Source organism: Bos indicus x Bos taurus, chromosome 1 (assembly GCF_003369695.1).
Source record: "Bos indicus x Bos taurus breed Angus x Brahman F1 hybrid chromosome 1, Bos_hybrid_MaternalHap_v2.0, whole genome shotgun sequence".
Classification (NCBI taxonomy): domain Eukaryota; kingdom Metazoa; phylum Chordata; class Mammalia; order Artiodactyla; family Bovidae; genus Bos; species Bos indicus x Bos taurus.
In genome coordinates, this window is record NC_040076.1 from 82,652,026 (window position 1) to 82,675,574 (window position 23,549).

General features: G+C 54.2%; 2 protein-coding genes across 8 annotated transcripts; one reads left to right on the forward strand and one right to left on the reverse strand.

The window, feature by feature from the left end:
* The first annotated feature begins 457 nt into the window (after window positions 1-457).
* Window positions 458-5,797, forward strand: ALG3 (ALG3, alpha-1,3- mannosyltransferase). The gene is made up of 9 exons (XM_027539549.1): window positions 458-678; window positions 2,536-2,635; window positions 2,729-2,876; window positions 2,986-3,146; window positions 3,629-3,749; window positions 4,181-4,386; window positions 4,528-4,604; window positions 5,188-5,332; window positions 5,476-5,797. The coding sequence occupies exons 1-9, from the start codon at window positions 483-485 to the stop codon at window positions 5,636-5,638; spliced, it is 1,317 nt and encodes a 438-aa protein (XP_027395350.1). The 5' UTR covers window positions 458-482; the 3' UTR covers window positions 5,639-5,797.
* Window positions 5,791-18,511, reverse strand: VWA5B2 (von Willebrand factor A domain containing 5B2). 7 transcript variants are annotated; one of them, XM_027539450.1, is made up of 21 exons: window positions 18,273-18,511; window positions 17,595-17,700; window positions 17,223-17,367; window positions 16,967-17,137; window positions 14,835-15,054; window positions 14,497-14,654; window positions 13,836-13,967; window positions 13,482-13,606; window positions 12,941-13,096; window positions 12,424-12,534; window positions 11,901-12,109; window positions 11,702-11,813; window positions 11,062-11,247; window positions 9,802-9,973; window positions 9,399-9,712; window positions 8,772-8,961; window positions 8,313-8,669; window positions 7,208-7,345; window positions 7,029-7,112; window positions 6,713-6,933; window positions 5,791-6,626 (listed from the first exon to the last, which is right to left on the reverse strand). In XM_027539450.1, exons 3-21 carry the CDS (start codon window positions 17,359-17,361, stop codon window positions 6,078-6,080), a joined length of 3,744 nt encoding a protein of 1,247 aa, XP_027395251.1. In that variant the 5' UTR covers window positions 17,362-17,367; window positions 17,595-17,700; window positions 18,273-18,511; the 3' UTR covers window positions 5,791-6,077. The 7 variants fall into 7 exon arrangements, with proteins under 7 accessions (XP_027395251.1, XP_027395235.1, XP_027395243.1 ...); XM_027539434.1 differs by having other exon boundaries at window positions 12,941-13,135; window positions 18,273-18,433; XM_027539442.1 differs by having other exon boundaries at window positions 14,823-15,054; window positions 18,273-18,433.
* Between the last annotated feature and the right edge of the window lie 5,038 nt (window positions 18,512-23,549).

The following is a 23,549-nucleotide window of genomic DNA, read 5'->3' on the forward strand; positions in this document are numbered from 1 at the left end:
CCATTAAGAAGCCTGAATGTTAATAAAAGATTCATTTCTTCCCAGTTTTGAGCACCCGGAGGGCTCTGAGGGGTGGCGGGAGTAGAGCGAACACGGGTCTTGCTCTCCAGGGAAGACGGGCATGAACGCAGATATCAACACGGGCGATGTGTTATGCTGGGCAGGGGAGGTGAGGTGCGGAAGACCATGGCGCGGTCAGAAAGAAACGTAACGTTACTTTTCTGGGCAAACGTTCGATTCACATTAGCGCCTTTGCGCCCAGGGCTAAGTATGTACTGAGGAGTAAGACTATTCCTGCTCGTATGGAGTGTGCACTCCATCAGAGAAGACAGATGTGAAAGCAGGAAATTTTCGAGGCGTAAAAAAGGACTCAGACAACTCTGCGCTCAGTCCGTTGGGACACGTGGCGCTGGGAGCGGAACCTAAGTACCAAAAGTCGGGCTTCCGGGGTAGCGGGCCCACAAGAGCGGCGCACCGGCAAGATGGCGGCAGGCCTGCGGAAACGCGGCCGGGCAGGTCCCGCAACCCGGGCGGTAGGACTGTGCGGGCAGTGGCTGCGGCGCGCCTGGCAAGAGCGGCGCCTACTGCTGCTGGAACCGCGCTACACGCTGCTGGTGGCCGCCTGCCTCTGCCTGGCGGAGGTGGGCATCACCTTCTGGGTCATTCACAGGGTGGCATGTGAGTGCGCCGAGGGGGAGGGGAGGAGGGGGAGGGAGACCGAACCCCCAATCAAAACTGGGACCCACATTCGGAACTCAGACTCCTGATCCACTCAGCCATCAATTGCAGACCAATATCTTTTACCCAAATCCAAAGTCTGCTCCACAGAAAACCAAACTCGATCTTAATCTCCCCCATAAAACCTGGGTCTAAATTAATGGCTGCTGCTGCTTGTCTCCGGAGAAGGCAGTGACACCCCACTCCAGTACTCTTGCTTGGAAAATCCCATGGAGGAGCCTGGTAGGCTGCAGTCCATGAGGTCGCTAAGAGTCGGACACCACTGAGCGACTTCACGTTCACTTTTCAGTATCATGCATTGGAGAAGGAAATGGCAACCCACTCCAGTGCTCTTGCCTGGAGAATCCCAGGGACCGGGGAGCCTGGTGGGAGGCCGTCTATGGGGTCGCACAGAGTCGGACACGACTGAAGCGACTTAGCAGCAGCAGCAGCAGCAGCAACTGCTTGTCTCTATGGCTTTGGACACGTTACATCCCTTGCTGGGTCTCAGTCTCCTCATCTGTTGAATTCTGAGGTCTCGAAGTATTTTCTCTGTGATAGCGTTTTGTTGCAGTCAGTTGGGCATTATTGGTCACTCCTTTCCAGGCAGAAAGCACTGGATTTCAAGCTTACTTGCTAAAGACAGTTAGTTCACTACATATTTGCTGAGTGCTTATTATATGGCTAACACCATACTAGGTGCCAAGGGTATAGTGGCGAAAAAGATAGACAGATTTCCTACTTGTGTATGCGGACCTGGACAAAGATAAGTTGACAGAAAATTATATTACATTATATTCATCATAATGGTACTAGACCAAGTTCTATAATGGACAAAGGTGGGCACTTCAGCCAGACCTGAGGAGTCAGAGAAGGCTTCCTAGAGTCCTTTTCCAACAATAAGAGCTAGTTCCTTGAGGAAAGAGAGAAAGGGGTAGGGGGCAGATTATAGTCTAGGAGAGAATCTTGTTCCAAAGAGCTCCCATTGAAAGAAAGTCTACTTCCTTTAAAGAAATGAAATAATTAGAGTTGGAACACAGAAATCAAGTGAGGGTAGTACTAAGAGATGAGATTTCACATCATGAAGGAATCTGTAAGCTGTGTTAAGGAGATAGTATGGTGATTAAGAATTTAGAGCTCAAGAAAAAGAATTTAGAGCTCCATATGTGCCAATCTCAACTCTTCCCTTCCTAGCTTACTGATCTTGAGCTAGTTACTTAACCTTGTTAATTCATAATTTTCTCTTCTAAAAATGGGAATAATAAAAAAACTTGGTCTTTATCTAAGAGCCTTGGGGAATCACTGAAGGGTTTTAAGCAGAGAAATGTGATGTTTCTATTATAGGATGAGCTCTGTGGTTGCAGGGTGGACAATAAAATGTAGTGCAGGGAAAGTGGAAGCTGGGAGCCTAATTAGGGAGCTATTGCACCATTGAGGCTAGAGATTGTTACACCCAAATTGAGCGGAGAAGGATGAGACAGATATTTAGGATGAAGAAGAGGCAGGACTTGGTGACTGAGGGTTGGAAATGAAAGAGAAGTATCAAGGATGTTTCCCAGGTTTGTGACTTGGGCAAGTGAGAGGTTAATGGTGCCATTCATGGAACCCAGGAAGGGGACCACATATGGAGTGGAAAGTTCTGAGTTCCATTACAGACATGTTTGATTTTGAGATACTTGGGTTCATGCAGAGAATAGATCAGTTAGAGAAGGGATTATGATAGAAATCCCAAGAATGAGCTGGAACTCTGTGCTTTGATGGAGTGAGGCAGAGCAATTCTGGACCACAAAGTAACCACACCATCCTGTCCTTTTGCAGATACAGAGATTGACTGGAAAGCCTACATGGCTGAGGTAGAGGGCGTCATCAATGGCACCTATGACTACACTCAACTGCAAGGTGACACTGGACCTCTTGTGTGAGTAGGATTGGAGGTTCAGCGAGGATGGGAGGGGTTGACTGGATGCCAGGCTGAGTAGCTTGACCTGGACTCATGTTCCCTCTCTTCCAGGTACCCAGCTGGCTTCGTGTACATCTTTATGGGGCTTTACTATGCCACTGACCGAGGTGCTGACATCCGCATGGCCCAGCACATCTTTGCTGTGCTCTACCTGGCCACTTTGTTGCTTGTCTTCTTGATTTACCACCAGACCTGCAAGGTGAGTTCTCACCACCAGGAATAGGGGCCCCCAAACTGCGAGGGCTGGGGAGTGGGGACGGTTCAGGGTTGGTACGCTGACCTTGTCCCCCACTGTGCCCACCTCTCAGGTACCTCCCTTCGTCTTTTTCTTCATGTGCTGTGCCTCTTATCGTGTCCACTCCATCTTTGTGCTGCGGCTCTTCAATGATCCAGTGGCCATGGTGCTGCTCTTCCTCAGTGTCAACCTCCTGCTGGCCCAGCGCTGGAGCTGGGGCTGCTGCTGTTTCAGGTCAACACCCCTCCCTTGTGGACCCTTCTTTCATTTTCTGTATTTCCATCATTTTCTCCCCAGTTTTCTGCAGCAGCAGGAGTAAGGGAGTGGCCAGACAGTGTAGGTCAGTTAAGGGCCACACTCGCATCCTGCGAGTCCAAGATGTGTAGAAAGTCTCCATCCCCAGGCGCCTACACACACACCACCCTCTTCCTATCCTGTTTCCTCCAGGCTGCTTATGTGGTTGGAATTGGTCAGTTGCACTTACTAAGTACTCAGTATATTATTTGTGGCTCAGTCTGAGTGTAGGGACAATGATTCAGCTCCCTATCCCAGCCTCCTCCCAGGCTGCCTTAACCCCTCCAGCGGTTCTGAGTATGAATGCTCACCCTCTGCCTGGAGCTTGCTGGCAGGGAATGGGGAGCTGCTGTGGTGATGGTCAGGGGTACATGGCCCTGATGAAGCTGATCTTCACTCTTCCTCCCCACTATCCACTCCAGCCTGGCAGTCTCTGTGAAGATGAGTGTGCTGCTCTTCGCCCCTGGATTACTATTCCTTCTCCTCACAAAATTTGGCCTCCGTGGGGCCCTCCCCAAGTTGGGCATCTGTGCTGTCCTTCAGGTATTCCATCCCTACCCTGTCCCCTTTCTGATGAAGTGGCGGCCACTCTGTCTGGACTCCTTTCGTTTTTGAGACATCTTCAAAGCCAGGGGACAGTTTTGGAGTTGATTCTGATCTGGACAGCCATCACCTCTAGACTTTGGTTTCTTTAGCTATAAAACAAGGGTGTTGAATTAGATGGTCTCAGAGAACCGTTCTAGCTGTGCACATTTATGACTAGATGAATTTAAATATAAAGCACTGTTATTATGTCCTTCCTTGGCCTTTTTGGCCCAAGATTTTGGTCTGACTGGGTGGGCTGGCTTTCTTGCTATTCCTAGTGGCAATTAGGGAACCTCTGGGATCTATACCCTATCTCCCCTCCCCTCAGTGATTAGCATGAGGCTGAGGCTGAGCCTGGGCAGCTCTGCTGATGTCACGCTCATCCTCAGGTGGTGCTAGGGCTGCCCTTCCTGCTGAAGAACCCCGTCGGCTACCTATCCCGCTCCTTTGACCTTGGCCGCCAGTTTCTCTTCCGATGGACAGTGAACTGGCGCTTTCTCCCCGAGGCCCTCTTCCTGCATCGTGCCTTCCACCTGGCACTGTTGACTGCCCACCTCACCGTGCTCTTGCTCTTTGCGCTCTGCAGGTGGCACAGGTGAGAAAGCGGGGCAGTTCCTTGGGCAGACATGGGGGAAAGAGTGAAGGGCCTAGGCCTTAGGGGCTGCTTGGGGACACGTTGAGCTCCGTGTGGCCCACTGTGGCGGTTTGATAAGTTGTCTCAATGGTTTCTCCCCAGGACAGGGGAAGGTATCCTGTCGCTGCTGAAGGATCCCTCCAAAAGGAAGGTTCCACCCCAGCCCCTCACACCCAACCATATCCTTTAAGTCATGGGAAGGTAAGTCTTGCCCTCTCCAGGTGCAGACAGGGTCCTGGTCAACTAACCCTGGACAGCTGCTGCTCTGGGAGAGGGAAAGGAGGTTCCAGTAATAGCTACAGGGTCCATTCATAGAGCTCCTACTCTGTACCAAACCCTGTGCTGAGCACTGTACATATTTAAGCGTGTTTTATTCTTAATTCTAAATATCATTGAGTTACCATTATGAGGGGGCACCCTCTGCTTAGCGGTGTCTTAAGAGCTTTACGTATGTTTAAAGCTCACAAGAAACCCCGTTTTATCCTCATTTTACAGATGACAAAATTAGGGTTTTAAAAGGTTAAGTAATTTGCCAAAGTCACACAGCTAGTGAGTGATGGCTCCCTAGGCCTTACACCTCTAGATTTTATTGCCTCCACACAGACTGAGGAACAGGTCCAAAGAGGTTCAGAAATTTGCCCAAAAGTATGTATCTAGGAACTACAGAGCCAGGTGCTGTTAGACCCCCCCAAACTTTTGTCCCCCCTGCTTTGAAATCTCCCTACCCCTCTGCTCCTGCCCTTGGCCTTGACCACCGCCTACAGATTGTTTCTACCCTCTTCACCTCCAACTTCATTGGCATCTGCTTCAGCCGCTCCCTTCACTACCAGTTCTACGTTTGGTATTTCCACACACTGCCCTACCTCCTGTGGGCCACGCCTGCCCGCTGGCTCACTCACCTGCTCAGGTACTGGCTGGGACAACCCTGGGGGGAGGACAGGGGTGGGAAGCTCCTCATCCCAAGGCCATGACCGTGGAGGGGTAGTGGGGAGCTGAAGAGCTGCAGGTCTAGAGACAGGATGAGACCCAGAGCTTCTCCCTTCTTTCTAGGTTGCTGGTGCTGGGGCTCATCGAGCTCTCCTGGAACACATACCCATCCACGTCTTGCAGCTCTGCTGCTCTGCATGCATGCCATGCAGTCATCCTGCTGCAGCTCTGGCTGGGCCCCCAGCCCTTCCCCAAGACCATCCCGCACAGCAAGAAAGCCCACTGAGACCCAGCTGTTCTCTTCCAGTCCATTCTCGGGACCCCGGATGGGGATGGACTCTGCCCTTCCCAATAAACCAAGTCTCCTCTGCAGCCTCCGTGGAGGTGCCTGGACTAAGCTGTCAGGGACAGGCACGTGGCAGATAAAGAACTCATTAAGACAGTCCCAAGAGGCACTTTATTGCATAGGATCTGGGGGCTGTGGCTCTCTCCCCTTCTGCTGCAATTGCACAGAGCTCAGAGGGGAAGGGGTAGAGGGTGGGAGGGGCGAGAGAGAGCACAGGCAGGCACTTTTTGTGGGGGCAGGAGGATTCTGTGGAGGGAATGAGAAGCAGTGGGGACAGGCTGTCGCCAGCCCACCCCTTCCCAGCACCGAGAGGCCGGCTCTGGGTGGCAGTGACTTTGGGTTGGTTGGGGGGGATGCCAGCCGGAGCAGTGGGTGACCTTCACATGTTTGCGGGGCTGTAGCACAGCAGGTGGAGCTGCAGGTTCTGGTCCCAGTGACGCAGCAGCAGGAAGAGACCGCGGGCTGCAGCCTTGAGGTTGGCCAGGTCCAGGCCGTCGGGCAGGTGCTGCGCCCGCAGCCAACAGTCAGCCTTCGCAGCTGCCAGTTCCCACTCGCCGAAGGCCCCCGCACAGCGGTGCTCCAGCCACGCAAGCGCCACAGCCGTGGCCCAAGTCCGGCCCCGCAGGTCAGCGCCACCAGGCCCTTCCAACCCCTCTGAGGCCTCAGTGTCTGATCCCCGCCCACTGTCCACCTGGCCCGGACCCTCGGAACCCGAGCTGGGGGACGGGCTGCAAGAGGCTGTGGCGCTGCTACCCTGGCCAACACTGGGGGCTAGAAGTGCCCAGGGAGAGGAGGCCGAAGTGGGGCTGAGGCTGGCCCGGTGTGCAGCAAAGGGCGAGGCGCGGCACAGGCGCTCCTGCGAGATGCGCACCGCTGCACAGAACAGAGCGTCCAGGCGGAAAGAGCCAGGCGCCTCCTGCAAGCGCACCTGAGGAGAGAGGAGGTGGGGGGAGAAGCGAGCTGAGACAGTGCCCTGGCCCTGGCAGCGCCACCCTCCACCTCCCGAGTCCTCACCAAGGGCAGGTAGTCGTGGCCACTGCCTTCACTGTTGCTGTCATTGACTTGGCCTGTGTTGGGGCTGCAGGGTCTGTGGCTGTCTGGGCCTCTGGACTTCCAACGGCCCAGGCTGATCCGGGAGGGAGGCTGGGGAAGCGGGCGATGAGACCCTCCTATGGGGGCTGCATGGTCCCCCAAAGCAGAACTGGAGTTGCCAGTTTGGTCTGGGTCCCAGCCACCTGCCAAAGAGTTCCTTCAGTCCTGACTGGAGCCATTAGGTGGTGGTCCCTAAGCCTGCTGCTCCCTACTCCGTTTCCTCAAATGTAAGTGTTACCTTTAGAGTGGACAACTGTGGGGAAAGGAGCTGCATCTACATGGCTTTGAGAGATAGGAGGAGTACCTGCAGGTTCAGCTGGCTCTGTATGGGCACAGAAGATAGGGAGAAGTTTGGGAGGGTGGCCAGTGAGGTGAGAACTGGCTCCTGGGAGGTCCCCTGGGAGACCCTTTGCTTACCTGAGCTCTGCACCTGCAGGGCTGAGGGTAGGACCTCCCTGGTGGTAGCGTCCACAGCTACAGGACAGGTGAAGCAAGAAGGGGCAGAACTGACCTTACTTGTCTGAAGGGCTCGGAGCCAGGACCTCCGGGCGTGACCTACGAAACCAAGCAGCAGCTTGTGGGCTGGCAGGGGGTGCACACCTACCACCCACTCTCTACAAAGAGGCTCACAGAAAAAAAACCTTTACTCCCATATTGCCATGGTTTCTTCCTCTGTCCTTTTTTTTTTTTCTTTTTTTAGCAGCACCTTCAGGCTTGTGGAATCTTACTTCCCTAACCAGAGATCAAACCTTACCCTGGCAGTGAAAGCGTGGAGTCCTAACCACTGGTCCGCCAGGGAATTCCCAGCCCTCTGTCCACTTTTGAACAGAACGGAGTTCCTTCTTGGGGCCAGCTCAGACTCCTCAACTTTGACAAGAAGTGGTTAGGCTAAATGCTCAACCACCTTCTATTAGCAAGGCTAGGCTCCTTGGCTACCCACAAATGCAACATTCTGGACACAACCCCGAGGAAGCATTGAGTGGTGCCTTTTCCATCCCCTCATTTCAGCACTGCCCTGTAGAATTTTCTGTAATGATGGAAATATTCTGCATCTGCATGATCCGGTGTGGTAGCCACAGGGTTCAGTATGTATTATTCCTTAGAGTCTCCACTAAGCATGTGAAGCGTGGCTAGTGCAACTGAAGAACTGACATTTTAACTTTAATAATCTTCCTAAATGACAGATTTGTTTTTACATTATGGGCACTGTGAATCATTACAAGATGAAATTCCCTTTCTGTTGGCTGCTAGGAAACTTGGCCAGTTTTGGGTCCCCTGCTTGCAAGGGTACATAACCTCATAGTGTATATCTTTAATATAACCTAATTTTCTGTTCCTTTTATTATCCCTTCCCCCGACATTACCCTGCTTAATTTTTTTTTTCTTGATAATGTGGGTGAGCTGCCTCAAATCATTTGTGAGCAAGGTGAGGTACAGTGAGTGATCACACAGACCTATGCCTCTGCCACTCTCTGCCCCGAACAGTTTCCTTGAGCCCTGATTGCGCCCACCAGGAACTCACCCCGGTCAGCCCTGGTCTCACCCCCTCTTCGAAGAGCCAGCTGCTCATTGTCCCGAACCACAGAAGCTGCTGTCAGTCGATGGAGTGCTTGGTCCCAAGCATTATCTCTTTCGGGGGGTGATGGAGGCAGGGAGCCATCATCCTGAGGCCCCCACAGCGTCTCCAACCCAACACCCACCTCCCAGCTCATGGGCTGCTCCCCACACAAGGCCCGGATCACCACATGGCAGCGTGGAGCTTGGGGAGGCTGTGCTACAGCTGGAGGGGCCAACTCCCCACTGAGGGGAACAGCAGTGAACAAGAAGGGTGGTTCCATCAACATGTCCCAGTCCATGGGGGCTGGGGAGAGCAGGTTTCCTGGGGAGAAACAATGGTAGGAGCAGGGGCCACGTGGTGCCCTGGGCTCCACCTCCCTACAGCCTCCTAGGTGACAAAACCCAGCTCCCCTGTAACCCTTACCTGAGTCATCCAAGCCCTGTCCCAGCTGCTGCCCTGGCTCAGGGCCTGGCCCATCGGGTGCTACACCTAGAGAGGGGTGCCGGGGGCACCCTGGGACTGGGTTCACCCGGCCTTGGGGGGATGAGAGGCTTCGGCCAGCCAGAGCCACTCTGCGTCGACGGCCCAGCACCTCAGCACTCAAAGCCCCAGTCTGCACATGAGAAGTGGAGTCCACTGGTCAAGGAGTGCAGAGCTCCTGGCCTGATCAGACATACATACATGAGTAGCCACATGCCCTTTTGTCTGAAGCCCTAGATGGCTGCTCACCACCCTTAGGGGTGAGGCCAGGCTCCTTCTGGCCCCTGGTCCCCTTCCCTGTGTCATCTCACTCTATGCCCCATTCTTCCAGAGGAGGCTCTTGCTTTCCTGACTCCCTCAGACAGGGTTAGTCACCTTGACTCTGAACCCCCATCATGTCACGCTTCTGTGCTTGTCAACATGTGTCACATGGTATCATCATTATATATCATCATTACCTATCTGTTTTTTCAAGTAGACTTAATAGTAACCACTGCACAATCTATGGCATACAGCCAATGGTCAATAAACGTTTGCTGGATACATGGTGGGATGTGGGTTGAATCTCACCTTGACTGGAGCCAGTGGAGATGGAGGCAGGGGACAGGAACGGGAGCTGGCAGATTCTCCCCAGGCTAGGCTTCGGCAGCCCTGCTGAGAAGGGGGATCCAGGGGAGTGTTGCCCTCAGGGGAGCCCGGGCCCTGGGAGACAGGGGATGCGCTGCTGCCTGTGGAGCCTGGGCCTGGCTCTGGGCTGGCAGAGCAGTGGGTGAGCACATACTGCTCCCGGATGTACGAGGACTGGAAGATGCGGTGCCATATGGCTGTGTCAGAAGAGGGATTAGGTCCGGGGTCCGTGACCGGGTCTGTCAGAGCATCAGTACCTATGGGGAGGCAGTAGAGCAGATCCCAGCCCTGGGCTCTCCACGACCCACTTCCCCTCTAACACACACACACACCCCCAGGCACTCACTCCGCTCTGAGTCCCCAGCAACCCACGGGCTGGACAGCTCTGCTGACACAGTGCCTGTTCCCAGTGGCTCTGAGGTGCCAGTGGGCTCAGTGCCAGGGCTGGTGGCAGATGGTGCTTCCTCTGGGGATGGGAACACCGAGCCGCCCAAGCTCTGCCAGCCAGGCTCTTGGCCCTGGAGAGGGATAGACATTGAGGGGGGAAAAGAAGCTGATTATAGTTATACACTCTTTTTCCAAACAGGATTTAAGATGGCTCACTGCAAGAGGCAATAAAGATTATAAAGCAGAAATTAAAACCCAGTACTAAGAAAGGAAACATACATGCTGACCAGAGCGTTACTAGAGCTGCTATCACTGGGCTTCAGGTTTGGCCCTGAGCTTCCTGGCAGCCAGGAAAGAAAGGCAAACAGTCCATTTTATGGCTCTCCCAATCAAAAAGGAGCTAGTATGATTGGTTCTTCTAGAAAGATAAAGCTTTTCCTAATAAAAATAACTCATTTATCCAACTCCACCTCTGCGTCAAGTATCCTACCAACAGCGTGCAAGTCATGAATTTCTAATTAAACACCCCTATGAAAAAAGTCAGTGTAAGGGGCTCAGAGAGGTTGACTGACTTGCCCCAAATCAAATGGTCAGTACACAGAAGAATTGGGATCTGAGATTTCATCAAGACGATGCTCTGTGTGGCCCTGAGTGTTACAGGAAATAATCTGCTGCTGCTGCTAAGTCACTTCAGTCGTGTCCGACTCTGTGACCCCATGGACGGCAGCCCACCAGCCTCCCCCGTCCCTGGGATTCTCCAGGCAAGAAAAGTGAAAGTGAAGTCGCTCAGTCATGTCTGACTCTCAGCGACCCCATGGACTGCAGCCTACCAGGCTCCTCTGTCCATGGGATTCTCCAGGTAAGAGTACTGGAGTGGGGTGCCATTGCCTTCTCCTAGATGTTGCTTTTTGTAGGGCACCGTGTGAAACAATGATCAGATTTCAAAAAAAACCTCAAAGCTAATGTTGGTGCTGCTCTCTGTGTGCTTCAGTGACTACAGGCATCACTCTGTAGGACAGCTCAGTGGGAGATCTTATGAGGGGGGCAGGCTGCAGTCACCTTGAGGGACCCAGTTTGGTCCCTCCTGGGGAAGTCTAGGGGGTAGCAGTAGATGAGTTTGGCAGAGAGAGGCACTGGGAAGAGGAAATGGGTTTTGAGGAGACACAGGGGCTTCAGCCATCCCAGGCCCACCTCCCACCGCCCCCCAACCCAGGCCTACCCCCGGGGGTTGGGACCGGAAGCTGTCCACCCTGAACAGTGAGCAGTAACCAAGAAGCTGGTCGCCAGGATAGAGCGCAGGGATCTCCCGGGGTGTCAGCAGGGCCTCCACTGCATCCGGAACAAACCAGTCCACAGAGATGTCACTCAGCGCGGGCTCCAGTGCTTTCCTCAGGGCCTGCACCAGCTGTGAGGAATGACCAGAGGGAGCCCGTGAGAGAGAAGGAGGTGCCACACAGCCGGTGGAGTGGGGAGGCCACCCTTCTGGTGCCGCTATCCACCCGGTGCCTTGCTGAGGCAAGCAGGACAGGGTCAGGCTGGGTCAAGGGGAGGAACGGGGATAGGAACAAGCAAGGAGACGGAGTGTTCAGTCCTCAAGGCTTGGTGTGAACTGTCCTCCTGGCCTGTGCCATGTGGATGGGGCAAGGCTTTTCAAAGATATGGCTCAGTACCAGGACAAAACTTAGGACAAGATTGGGGGAGTAGTCAGAGGCCATGTCCCCCGCACCTTTGGCCTCCTGCAGCACCCCACAGCAGGGTGCCTGGAGACCTCACAACCCAACCAGGATCTGTTTCAGACTCAGTGCCACTTGGGAGAAGGACCCTGAGGAGAAGGGAGCAGGGCCCAGGCTCAAGCTCACCATGGGCTGCAGCCTCTCCCCAGGTCTCAGGAAGTAGGCCTGGCCCCGGCTGACAGCAGACAGACCCTGAAGCAGCTGGCGGCAGGCGCGCCCCAAGCCAAAGGAGAAGCACCTGACAAGAGAAGGGGAGCAGCTGCGGCCTCAGTAGCCCTCTCTGGGGGCCAATCTCAGGAGGCTGGCTCTGCCCACTCCATCCTACCTGGCTGCCCCTCTATGCCACCTCATGAGCTCCAGGGTCTGGTGGGTCACAGCGGCCATGGGGGAGGCAGCAGTGAGCAGGAAAAGCTGCCTAGGGTGGGCCCTTTGCTGGGGCTGCCCCAGGGCCCAGTCCAGAGCAGCCCACACGTCCGGGGTGCCGTCCACAGCCTGTAGCATCTCAACGCTCTCACAGATCAGCTGCACAGCTTCCTGGGGGAAGAAGGCTTGGGCTGGGCACAGCGGGCTGGGAGGACTCTGTGTGTGCACACCCAGTTACTCAGATGTTTCTGACTCTTTGCGAACCCTGTGGACTGTAGCCCACCAGGCTCCTCTGTCCATGGGATTTCCCAGGCAAGAATATTAGAGTGTGTTGCCATTTCCTCCTCCAGGGTACTTTTCAACCCAGAGATCCAACTTGCGTCCCTTGCATCTCTTGCATTCGCAGGTGGATTCTTGACCACTGTGCCACCTGGGAAGCCCCTGAGATGTCTCCACTGACCCCCAAATCCCTAGGTCACACTCACATCACTGCAAGGCCGGCTCTCTGGGAAGAGGGGCTGCACCGAGATGCCAAACATGGCAAGGTTGATGAGCGTCTGGGGCGGGAGTGACTTCACAGCCAAAACGATGGCATCCTGGGGAAGGCCAGGGAGGGCAAGGTGAGGCAGGCCCCACTGGCATCAAGATCAACAAGGGATGAGGGGCCAGATGAGAGAATCTGGGCAAGGACCTGTGTGTGACTGTGAGAGAGACCCCAGTGTGCAAGGGAAACTCTGAGTTCCTGTGAGAGACATTTGGGCACGTGGCCACAGAGGTGCATGTGAACCCTGGGGTTTGGGATTGGGTGTGACCTAGTGAAACTTTATGTATGAGAGGTGGGTCTTGTAATCTGGGAGAAACACATGTGTGTGAGTATGAGAAGGAGAGAGGTAGGGGTGTGTGTGTGTGTGTGTGTGTTGTGTCTTTGAGAGGCAGCCCCCAGCCCACCTAGACCCACTGCCTCACCCAACCCCCAGCCCACCCACACCCTGCCCCACAGGCCTTGTGTGCCACACTACTGCCATCCAGCAGAAAGAGGAGCTCCCGTGTAGCTGTGCCCAGGTGTCCGGGCTTGGAGCTCAGGTCCGGGCAGAAGCTCAGCACCAGCACGGGGTTCAGCAGGATATCCTTGTGGAAGCGTCGCTGCAGGAAGCACACCTGAGCACGGGAGCCCCGAGTCATCCTGGGCCAGGCTTCCTGAAATTCCCACCTGGGCTGGCAGCAGGACCTAGCCCTGGGACCTTTGTCCATGCAATCCACCCAGATGGGGCACCCTTTTGCGTCATCTGAATAAAGGCAACGGCAGAAGCAGGTGGCTGTCCTCTGCCTGTGTCAGTCCTATGCCCCATCCTCTGAGACACGTTCCAGGGAGACTTGCGTGGGCCTCCTGTGATAGCACTCATCAGCCTGTCTCAGTGGTAGCAGCTACTGAGAGCTCCCACTGAGAGTAGAGGCCTCCTGCCCATCCCAACCTAAGCCTGCTCCCCTGCTCCTCCTGCATTAATGCAGCCAGAGGTGAGGCCAGGACCCCAGGTCATTATACCTGCCGGTCCCCATCACTGTCCCTTCGCAGCAGCCTCTGGAAATCCCGGCGGGCTCTCACCCGGGCCTCGTACTCTGCTGAGCTCAGACTGCCGGCCTCCAGCATCAGGTGGGGCTGGTGAGGCTCTGGGGAGGAAGGGACACAGATCTGTCAGAGAAGCTCCCATCTTTAGACCCCAAGCACGCAGCCCCACTATCCTGGGAACACTTTGCAGGCTCAGCCTCCCTGCACTGCCGGGCCCACCCTCACCAGTGACTCAATTGTTTGGCTTTGGGCCCAGAAATCATTGAAAAATGCTCCCCAGGTGGTCCTGAAGCAGGCAGCACTAGCCCACCGTGTGCCCCAGTTTCTCACCACTGGGGTGCAGCAGGATCTCCAAGGCCCGGTCACAGCGGTGGCCCTCTGCCAGTGTGACACAGATGGTGGCTGCAGAGCTGGCATGAGGTGGGGCATCAGCCCGAAGAGCATGAGAGGGGCTCTCCAGTCCTGAGGGAGGTAGAGGCAGGAAGAGGTGATGACCACGCCATCCTAAGCCAGTCCCAAAAGCACTAATATCACCTTCCCAGACAATAATGGGGGCCCGGGGGCAGGATCATGACTGATTCAGTTCAGCTCTCAGAGTCCAATCTATAGGGTAGACAAGGAGGGGTCTGCCTGCTTTCACGGACTGGGAGGGGAAATCCCAAGTGTGTTCCTGGCTGGTCAAATAGTTCTGTATCAACCAACTGCTGATTTAACATCCTCCTCTACCTTTTGCACAAGGAAACTCAACTTCATCACTTGGACTGGTCTCATTGTAAGCATCGCTCTTCTCACTGGTGAGTGGAGTGGAATGTAAAGAAATGACATCTTTAAACCTACAGGTGTGAGTGTTGTGTGGAAGTAGCCAGCAGATGATCCCAATGGGAGACTAGAGGTTCCTAGGTCTTAGGTCCCCATCTTTTTTGTACTGCGTTCCTCCCATCCCTGAGCCTTGAGTTGTTTCCCAGTCGGCTACACTGGGAGGGATACCCACCTGCCAGCAGGCACGGCCCAGTCACCAGCATCTCAAAAGAGAAGGTGTACGGGGCAGGGCAACGGGCAGGGCCCAAGAACACATCCTGAGGAGCAGCTGACTCCTCCCAGGCTGGCCCTTCACCCTGAGGGCTGCTCACTCCGAAGCAGCTGGTGGGGCTGGAAAGGAACATGAGGAGGGTCACTCGGCCACTACCAGGGTCCCTAGCCCCTCTGGCTGACTGGCTTCAGCCCTTCCCCACCCTGCCAATCCCCCAGGACACCCTGCCAAGGCCCCCTCACCCGCACTAGACCCAGAGAAGCCGAGGGAGGGACGAAGAGAATCACCATAGGCCCAACCTGTCGTCACAGAGCCCCGGAGGCCTGGGGGGCCCCGGTGGGCCTGGCGGGGCCAGAGGGGTGAGCACAGAGGGCAGAGCCACGTGCAGCACCCCATCAGGCCTGGAGGGCAGCTCCCGGCTGCTCCGCAGGGTCACTGTCATGGTGCCGGCCGCGGCGATGAGGCCTGTGGGCAGCACCAGCGTGGACCGGGCCTGGGCCAGATCCAAGACAAGATGACCTATGAGTGAGGAAAGGGATCAGAGGGGGCTGGAAGCAGAGGAGATGGGGGAATACAGGGTGGGAGCAGGCACAGAGTCAGGGAGCTTGGGCAAGGAGAACTTTGTGAGGTTGGAAGGATGCTGGGCATTGGTGATGTAAGATGGAGGCGTGAGATGAATGGCGGTAGAAGGAGAGGCAAGTTGATGGCAGAGGATCTGGCTGTCATCAGGAAAGGCAGAAGTGACATCACTGCTGATGGAGAGCTGAGGAGGAGAAGGGGGATGTCCACACCACCTCCAAGGTCCTGTGGGACCCATACCCTCTGCCTCTCTTTCTTTACCTGCTCCAGCCTGTTCAACCCGTAGGCCTCATTTCCCTAAAAAATGCTTACTGACATCTCCCATTGCCTGGGACCCTCCCTGCTCACAAATACCCTGCTCATGAATGGTTGAGGGTTGAGGACTCCCCACTGCCCACTAGCTGTGGCTCCAGAATTTTATTTATTTATTTTTTGTAGCTCCAGAATTTTCTGCCCAAGAGGAATTCAGGAACAGTAATCTATTTGGAAGCTGGCTAGAGGACATTTGCATACCAAGTACTCCATTTTACTTAGACCAAGGGGTTTGTTTGGGGACTGGTGACATCATGGGCAGCATCGATGCTGCTAAAGGGAAGATGGCCAGGTGTCTAAGGTGGAAGTCAAGACCCTATGTGGTCAGGCCCCAGCCTACCTTTACAGCCCTCCTGGGCCTCATTTCCCCAGGATGATCATTTACCCGTTCTTCTGAAAAATACTTGCTGAATGAATGAAGGGGAGGAAAAAATGAAAGGAAAAAATGGGGGTAAGAAGGAAGAAAGGGGCTTCTATCTCCAGCACCTGAGGCTTGGGACAGCCTGATACAGTGAAGAGAACACAGTGTCAGGTTTTGAGTCTCTGCTCTGTGACTTCTGTCTTTTGTTTAGCAACTGTCTTGTTTAGAGGAGCCTTGGTTTCCTCATTTATAAAATGGGGGTCATAATTATATGACTGTGGTGAGGAATGAATGAGACAATATACGGGAAGCACCCAATATGTAAAAGGCTGTTGCTGTTTCTCTTGTCATCTGTTAGAGGGGGAAGGAGAACAACACTTGCATTACATACCTCTCTGGATTCAAAGGAGGTGACATCAATGACTGAAACCGGGAGTCACTATGAATATGAGGCATTTTATCACCATTACCCAGTATAACTTACTTCTGAACCTTTGCTTACACCGTTGCCCCTGAGTAGAGTGCCTTTTCTCTCCTCTCAACCTTCCTAATACATCCCACCCTTCCTTTCAGTCAAATGCTGGCTTCACCTCCTCTGAAATATTCCTGAGGCCTCAGCCCAGAGCTCCCTTTATCCTCCAACTACCTGCTGGGCTTGTGCCAACTCTCAGCACCACTGCATTCTGTCCCTCTTCTTACCCAGATGGTAAACCCCATGTGCAGGAATCAAGTGAATGCACAAATAAATAAAAGAATGAAGTGTGAGCCAGGAATCCTAGGGGAGGGCTTCTGTCTCCTCCCCCAGCACTCTCTGAGCCCCTCTGTGTCACTTTTTTTGAGAGATGCTGGGACTCAGAGATGACCAAAACCCCCGTCCCAGGCCCCGGAGCTAAAGCTCCAGAGGGGAGGGAGAGCCTTGTGGACTGCCTGCTGTGTCTGTCCACCTGGCTGCAAGCCTCGGATCAGGCCTGGTTCACATCCCACCAGCACCTGGTCAGCGTCAGGGGCCCAGTCCTCTATGGTCGAATGAAAGGGTGAATCAATGAAAAAACAGTGACGGGGAGGGGGGCGGGCGGATGGGACAGGGAGGCGTGGGATGCAGAACGGGTGCTTGCAGAGGGGTGGGATGCACAGTGCGTCTGCTTTCAGGAGATGGGGCGGGGAGCGCCCGGGACTCACCCTGCGCGCAGCGGCGGGGCGTTGAGGCCCCCAGCGCGGGGCCCAGAGCGCTGCAGCAGGCGGCCTGCGAGCGGCGCCGACTCTGCAGCTGGAAGGAGACGCGCCGTCCCGCGGCCTCCGCCTCGAAGCCCGAAACCACTTCAGCCTCGGCCAGAGGATACACGAACACGCCTGGGGCGGGATAAGGGCACAGGCGATGTCGGACCTTGCCAGGCCGGCGCTGTCCACCACCCCACGCCCCCCGCCCGGGCCTCACCGTCCACCGGCTGCGGCTGCGGGTTGTGGTAGGTGAGCCGGGCCCGCAGGCTGAGGCAGGGTCCGTTGGCGCAGGCCCGGACCCAGGAGTCCGTGAGGGGCAGCGGCGTCCAGCTGGAGGGGCAGTACAGGCCGGGCATGGTGGCCTTGGGGGAGGAAGCGCTCTATGAAGGGTGCACAGGGTGAGTTCGGGGCGCCGGCCCCACCCTCCTGAAAACCGGCGGGGAGATTTTTAACTCCGGCACGGGGACAAGGACCTGCACGGGGCGAGAGGCTGAGCCCTGGGGCTCGACCTGGCGGACAGGTGTCGAAGGGAGGGAGACTGGGGATGGAGGGTGGGGGTGGTGGCGAGATGGGCATCGTCGCCGGTTACCTGGGAAGCCTGGGAGGAGCGCAGCTGCAGGCAGCACGGAGACCGGGGAGCGGAGGGTTAATGTTTAACTGGAGCTCCGGGCGCGCAGCAGTCCCTTCACCGGCTCCTGGAGGGGCGGCGGGGGTGGGGGGAGTGGGGTGTCACAGTTGTTCCATTACCCCCCTCCCGGGCCTCACCGCCACCCCAGTACCTGCCGGCCCCCCGGGGCTCCCCGCGGCTGCCAGCTGTTGGAAGTGGCGCGGGTGGAGATACGGAAGATGCTCTGGGTGGGGAGCAAGGGTTTAAAGGGCCAGCATCCTTCTGGATGCACCTAGTCCAGCAAAGGTTAGCAGGGGCGGAGTGGGATGGAGAGCCAAAGGGCTGCAGTCTTTCTCTGGCTCCTCAACTGAGGGGCGCTGAGACGGGCTGCAGGCCGGAGTGGAGGGGGTTCAGTTGGGAAGAACAAAGTGGGAAGGGAAAGGAAGGGGTCTTACGAAAGCAAGAGCGGGAGAGGTGATCGGGGGATTCCATAGGATCTGTCCAGGGCACCTCTCCCCATCCTGGTAGAACTGATCTGGGATGGGGGTTGGGGGTGGGTGTGCGCTGCAGTCGCCGCTGCCCCCACAGCCGAACTGTCAGGGGGTGCTGCGGGCTGGGTCTAGGGATCGTCCCCCTCCCCGCGGGCAGCCTTAGCCTCACCGTCGCGTCATCTGCGGAGTTCTGGGCCGCACGACAGGACTGGGGTGGGTGGTGCTGCCTCTGCGCCCCGGGCTTCCTTCAGTCTGGACACCTGCGAGGCGCCCGCTCTGGACTCCCGCTGCGACCGCTCTGGGTCCGCACAGGGGCGTCGGCCCTAAGGGTGCAGGTCCCGCCCCCGCTCGGAAGGCCGCCCCTCCAGCCGGTCTCGGCCCCGCCCGCCGCTGCGGCTGGGCTGCTGCTCCCCGCCCCATTCGCGCGCGGTACCGCCTCCGCGCCAGCCCCGGCCGCTCCAGCCCCTGCAGCTCCAGCCAGACCCGGCACCGCAGTGCAGGAGCCGCATCCCCGCCGCCGCACAGCCCAGCATCAGTGAGAGACCCGGGCCTTTGAGGCCCCTCCCTTTCTATCCTTCAGGAAATGAGGCGTTCTGCAGGTGCAGCAGAAGGGCTGCAGGCTCCCCCAAACCAGCACTGCAGCAACTCCAGCTACCCCGATTATCCCACCTCTACCCTTCACCCCTCACCCCCACAATGGCTCAACTTTTCATCACTGCAGAGACCCTAATCACTGCAGCGAACCCCAGGGCCGCATCACCATAGGACCCCCGTCCCAAAAGCTCGATCCTTTCCTTTGCACAGTGCTCCTCCATCACTGCACAAACCTTCTCCATCCTGCAGGTGTCTTCAGCTAGTGTGACCACTTCAGTCCACTCCATGCAGTGATTCCCATCACTGCAGCGATTCTTCCCCCTCCAGCTGCCAACCTTCCCACCACTGCAGTGCCATCTCCTCACTTTTTTCTGGGGATGGGGAGGGTTGGCGGATTGCCCTCTCAGGCTATAACTTCCAGGAACCTTCAGTTGTCCACCACCTTGGAAGTGAAGCCTTTCAACCTGCAGAGACTTCTGGTGGCTGTAGACTGCCCCCATCATAGAAATGACCTCCACCCCAAACACATCACTGCAGCACCTGCAGGAGAAAACATCCCGGCAGCCTGTAATCAGGTTCCTTTGTTATTGGCTGGACTGACAGTGTTATGCTGCAAAAGATTAGGAAAGTCCATAAAATCTTCCCCCAAGAGCCCTGGGAAAGTGACCATGTCTGGTGTCACCCATGCAAACTTTCTTGCAGCAGCCACACCCAACTTCTGCAAAGAGAGCTTGGGGAGACCTGGGGGTAGGGGGCAGTCAGTGGGGAGTGGGCTTTCAAGTTAAGCTCAGCATTCTCACTCCTCCCTATTTACTCTATCCTGATTCTAGTCACTTATTCCACACTGGTCCCAGGGAGAGATCCTCTGCCTTCTTGAGCACTGAACCCCTCAGTTCAAGCCTTTCACTTGCTCAAACCACTTAGCATGGTGGAAACAGCTTGGCCTTTTCCCAGGGAACTTCATGGGTGGAAATGCACAAGGATGATACAGGAGGCATAGCCAACATCACGATGATCTAGCTCACTGGGAGCTCCAGCAGAGTTGCAGCCCTATTCTTTCCACACTGTCTAAGCCCTGACTGCATGTCCTTTCTTCTCCCTTCTCTATTGAACCCTCTCCCAGCCTCATTCAGAGTTGAATCTTCCTCTACCAGGCTTGGGGAGAAATGGTAGATGGTGGGGGTGGGATGGACAGGCCCTCCAGGGACTCCAGGTCCCTAGGCAGTGCCAGCCTTGACCTTGAGGGCTCCATGGAAGTCCAGGCAAGTGACCACCTCCTCATGGGTGTTTGGTGCTTTGCCCCTTCTGTGAACAAGCCAAAGGCTACATGTACAAACATGAAGCTGCAGGGAACTGTCATTAAGGGTCCTCAAACACACAGAAATGGAAAAAGATGTCCTTGCCTCGGTTCCTGAGGAAAGCTTGACTGTAAAACAGTGTCCCAGGAAGATGGTTTCTCTGTCAGAGACTAGAAAACACTCTGGAAGAAGCCAAGCTTTGCTTGGAAGCTGGGCTGGCCCTAAGATCCTCCTGCTGGGGAGGCTGTCTAAGCTGAGGCAAATGGAGTGAGAAGTGGGTCTGCAGTTCAACCAGAGGTGTAAAGCGTCCTGCAGGATGGGGTAAGGGTGCAGGCAGCCAGGCCCTGGAGATGACGGGGTTCTGTGGAGGGGCTCTGAGGCCTAACTGGGAGGCATGCTGATAGAGGGGCTGAAGCATGGCAGGTGGCTGAGGACCAGAAAGGGGAGCACAGACCCAGAGGGTCCCAGAACCCGGTTTCAGGAGGTGGAGGAGATTCTAGGCACAATGGCTTGGAGCCTGAGTGCTCTGCTGTGTGCCAGGTGCAGGGGAGGACATGGCGGATAGAGAGCTACAAAGGCATAGCCTCTGTCTTGGAAGGCTTGGAGCCACCAGGCCAGTAAGCCTGTCTTGGAAGGCTCACGCTCTGGTGAAGAAGGCAAACACACAGTTACCATAGGCTAGGATGAGGGCTGCATTACAGGGATATCATAAGAGCTTTTAGCTGGGAGCTTTTAGGAGCAGCAACTAACCTGGTGGTTGAGCGGGAAAGCCATGTAAGTGGAATCCTAAGTGGGAGTTAAGCAGTGAAGAGGAAGCAGGGGGATCAGCTCACCAAAAAATGAAGTCAGAAGAACTAAGGAAAGGGCAAGTAAGAGTGTTTTGTTGCTGCTGTTGTTTTCTCTAGGTTAATATTTGTCAAGCACTTACTGTTGGCCGAGCACTGCACTATGCATGAATCAGTCACCTCCTTTAATGATGAAAATAGCTCGAGAGACAAGTACTATTACTTACATGTGAGGAAAACGCTAATAAAGCAGTAGAGCCAGAATGCTGAACTCAGATGGTCTGCCCTCAGACCACAGACTACTGTGATAGACAATACAGTTGCTACCACAGACAATACAAATTTATTAATGTTTATTATGTGGTTTATTTCTCTTTGATTTTCCCTAAATCTTTTTTTATTCTGAATTTTTTAAAAAGTTGAGGGACTTCCCTAGAAGTCCAGTGGTTGACACTCTGTGCTTCCACTGCAGGGGGCATTGGTTTGATCCCTGGTCAGGGAACTAAGATCTTGCATGCCTCGTGGCACAGTCACACACACAAATAAAATAAATAAATAGAGATACAGTGACATATACCAATGGATTAGTTTTAGGTGTACAACAATGATTTTTAAAAAATAATTTTATGTATCTTTGGCTGTGCTGCTGCATCTTCGTTGCTGCATGGGCTTTTCTTTAGTTGTGGCAACCAGGGGGGCTACTCTTTGCCGCAGTAGCTGGGCTTCTTGTTGGGGTGGCTTCTCTTGTTGCGGACCAGGGGCTCTAAGGCACACAGACCTCAGCAGTTGTAGTGCAAGGGCTTAGTTACTCCACAGCATATGGGATTCTCCCCGACCAGGGATTGAACCATTGTCTCCTGCATTGGCAGTCAGATTCTTTACCACTGAGCCACCAGGCCAGGGAAGTCCTACAACACAATGATTTGATATATTTACATATTGCAAAATAATTATCACAGTACGTTAATATTCACTTAAATTTCCTAAATCCCTTAATATACCTCCTTTTGAAAATTCCCATCAGTCTTGGCTGACCTCAAGAAATAAAAGGACAGGTGGAGAACCAGGTGGAGAACAGGAGACCTTGTGCCCAGCCAGTGGGCAGGGGTGGGAGCCAGCGGGGCCCAGGCAGGGAATGGGACAGGTCAAGTGGTTGAATCTATAGCTCACATTCACCTCTTGAGCCAATAAGAGCCTCTGGGAGTGACTCACTCTTTCCACCATGGGCCCTGGCGTACAGTGGATGCCCAATGTTGGCTGACTCAGTTAGAGGGATAACGTGAGAAAACTTACTGACTCTATTACTGAAATTGACCCTATCTTCTAATCTCTGTGTGAAGCAGTCCACTGGGCTACTGAGGTCCCTGTCCAGAATACCTGCTCACCTTGGCCACCACCAACCTAGCCTGTAGGCTTTTGCTTTTCCTCTGAGCTGGCCCAGGACGGAGGACTGAACTTGCCCCTCCCCCCGCCCCAAGTCAGGAGAACACTGTCCAGGTTAGGGCCCAAAGTGCCAAAGACCTTTATTGAAGGTGGTGGTATGGGGTGGGGAGAGGGTAAATTTGAAGGGAAAGCATCTCAGAAAATGCTCTGCATCCAGGTCACTTGTTGCAAAGCTCAGCTCAGTTACCTTCTGCTTGTGGGCTGCCTCCCTGTGTTTGGGGCCAGTAGATGTGTTTTCTGAAACCTCAGTAGTGTCTACACACTCATATTTGAGTTTCAGGAGACTTATGTGTAGAAAAAAAGTGTTTTTTCCTGCCTGTGTGGTGCATGCTCAGTCGTGTGTGACTCTTCGCAACCCCGTGAACGGTAGCCCGCCTGGTTCCTGTGTCCATGGAATTCTCCAGGCAAGGATACTGGAGTGGGTTGCCATTTCCTCCTCCAGGGGATCTTCCCAACCCAGGGATCAAACCCACATCTCCTGCATTGGCAAGCAGATTCTTTTACCACTGCACCCCCTGCAAAGCCTATCTCAAGCTTAATATCCAAAATCCCAGCCCCTGTTTGAAATCCAAATTGAAAGATGGCTTAGTTCATTAGTATTCCCTCAAAAAATATTTCTTGTTGTATGGTTAGGTGGAAGCCACAGCAGGAAACAAGACAGGTTCTTTGGTAGATAATGTTGGAAAAACTGGTTCATTACATAGAAAAAGGTGAAGCCATGTTCATATACAATACATACATAGTGAATTCTAGACCATTCACAACATAAGTAAGAAAAATAAAACTATACAATTAATAGAAAAACAATGTTGCAGAAAATCTGTTACGTAGGGGTGGTAGGGAAGGACTAAAACATTTCAAAAGAACAAATCACTGTTGCAAAACATTGATGATTTTGATTATACAAAAATTAAGTATTTATTCTCCACAAGATACTTATTAGTTACAGAGGGAAAAACAGCAATTTAAAGCATAGAAACCTGGCAGACACCACCTTAACCAAGTAATCAAAGTTAACATCACCAGTAATGGGACAAATTGACATCACATGCCTCCTGATAAGATGTACTGAGAAGGTACAGCCTCACTTCTGTGATATTCCTGCCCAAAATGCACAGCCTGAATCTAATCACAAGGAAACACCAGACTAGCCCAAACTGAGGGACATTCTCAAAATGAATATTCTGTACTCTTCCAAAATGTTAAGGTCATGAAAGATATAGAAAGGTTACAGAACTGCTTCAGATTGAAGGAGGCTAAAGAGATAGGTCAGCTGAATGCAATGTGTGATCCTGAATCAAACATATATTTTTTTTCTTTTTATAT

Excerpts from the sequence above, each read along its gene's own strand:
- ALG3 (XM_027539549.1), top strand. The coding sequence starts at position 483 with ATGGCGGCAGGCCTGCGGAAACGCGGCCGGGCAGGTCCCGCAACCCGG. Across the intron at positions 4,387-4,527 it reads GCGCTCTGCAGGTGGCACAG|GACAGGGGAAGGTATCCTGT; the intron begins GTGAGAAAGCGG and ends GTTTCTCCCCAG. Across the intron at positions 5,333-5,475 it reads TGGCTCACTCACCTGCTCAG|GTTGCTGGTGCTGGGGCTCA; the intron begins GTACTGGCTGGG and ends CCTTCTTTCTAG.
- VWA5B2 (XM_027539407.1), bottom strand. The coding sequence starts at position 17,361 with ATGCCCGGCCTGTACTGCCCCTCCAGCTGGACGCCGCTGCCCCTCACG. Across the intron at positions 13,607-13,835 it reads GATCCTGCTGCACCCCAGTG|AGCCTCACCAGCCCCACCTG; the intron begins GTGAGAAACTGG and ends CTTCCTCCCCAG. Across the intron at positions 12,110-12,423 it reads AGAGCCGGCCTTGCAGTGAT|GAAGCTGTGCAGCTGATCTG; the intron begins GTGAGTGTGACC and ends TTCTTCCCCCAG.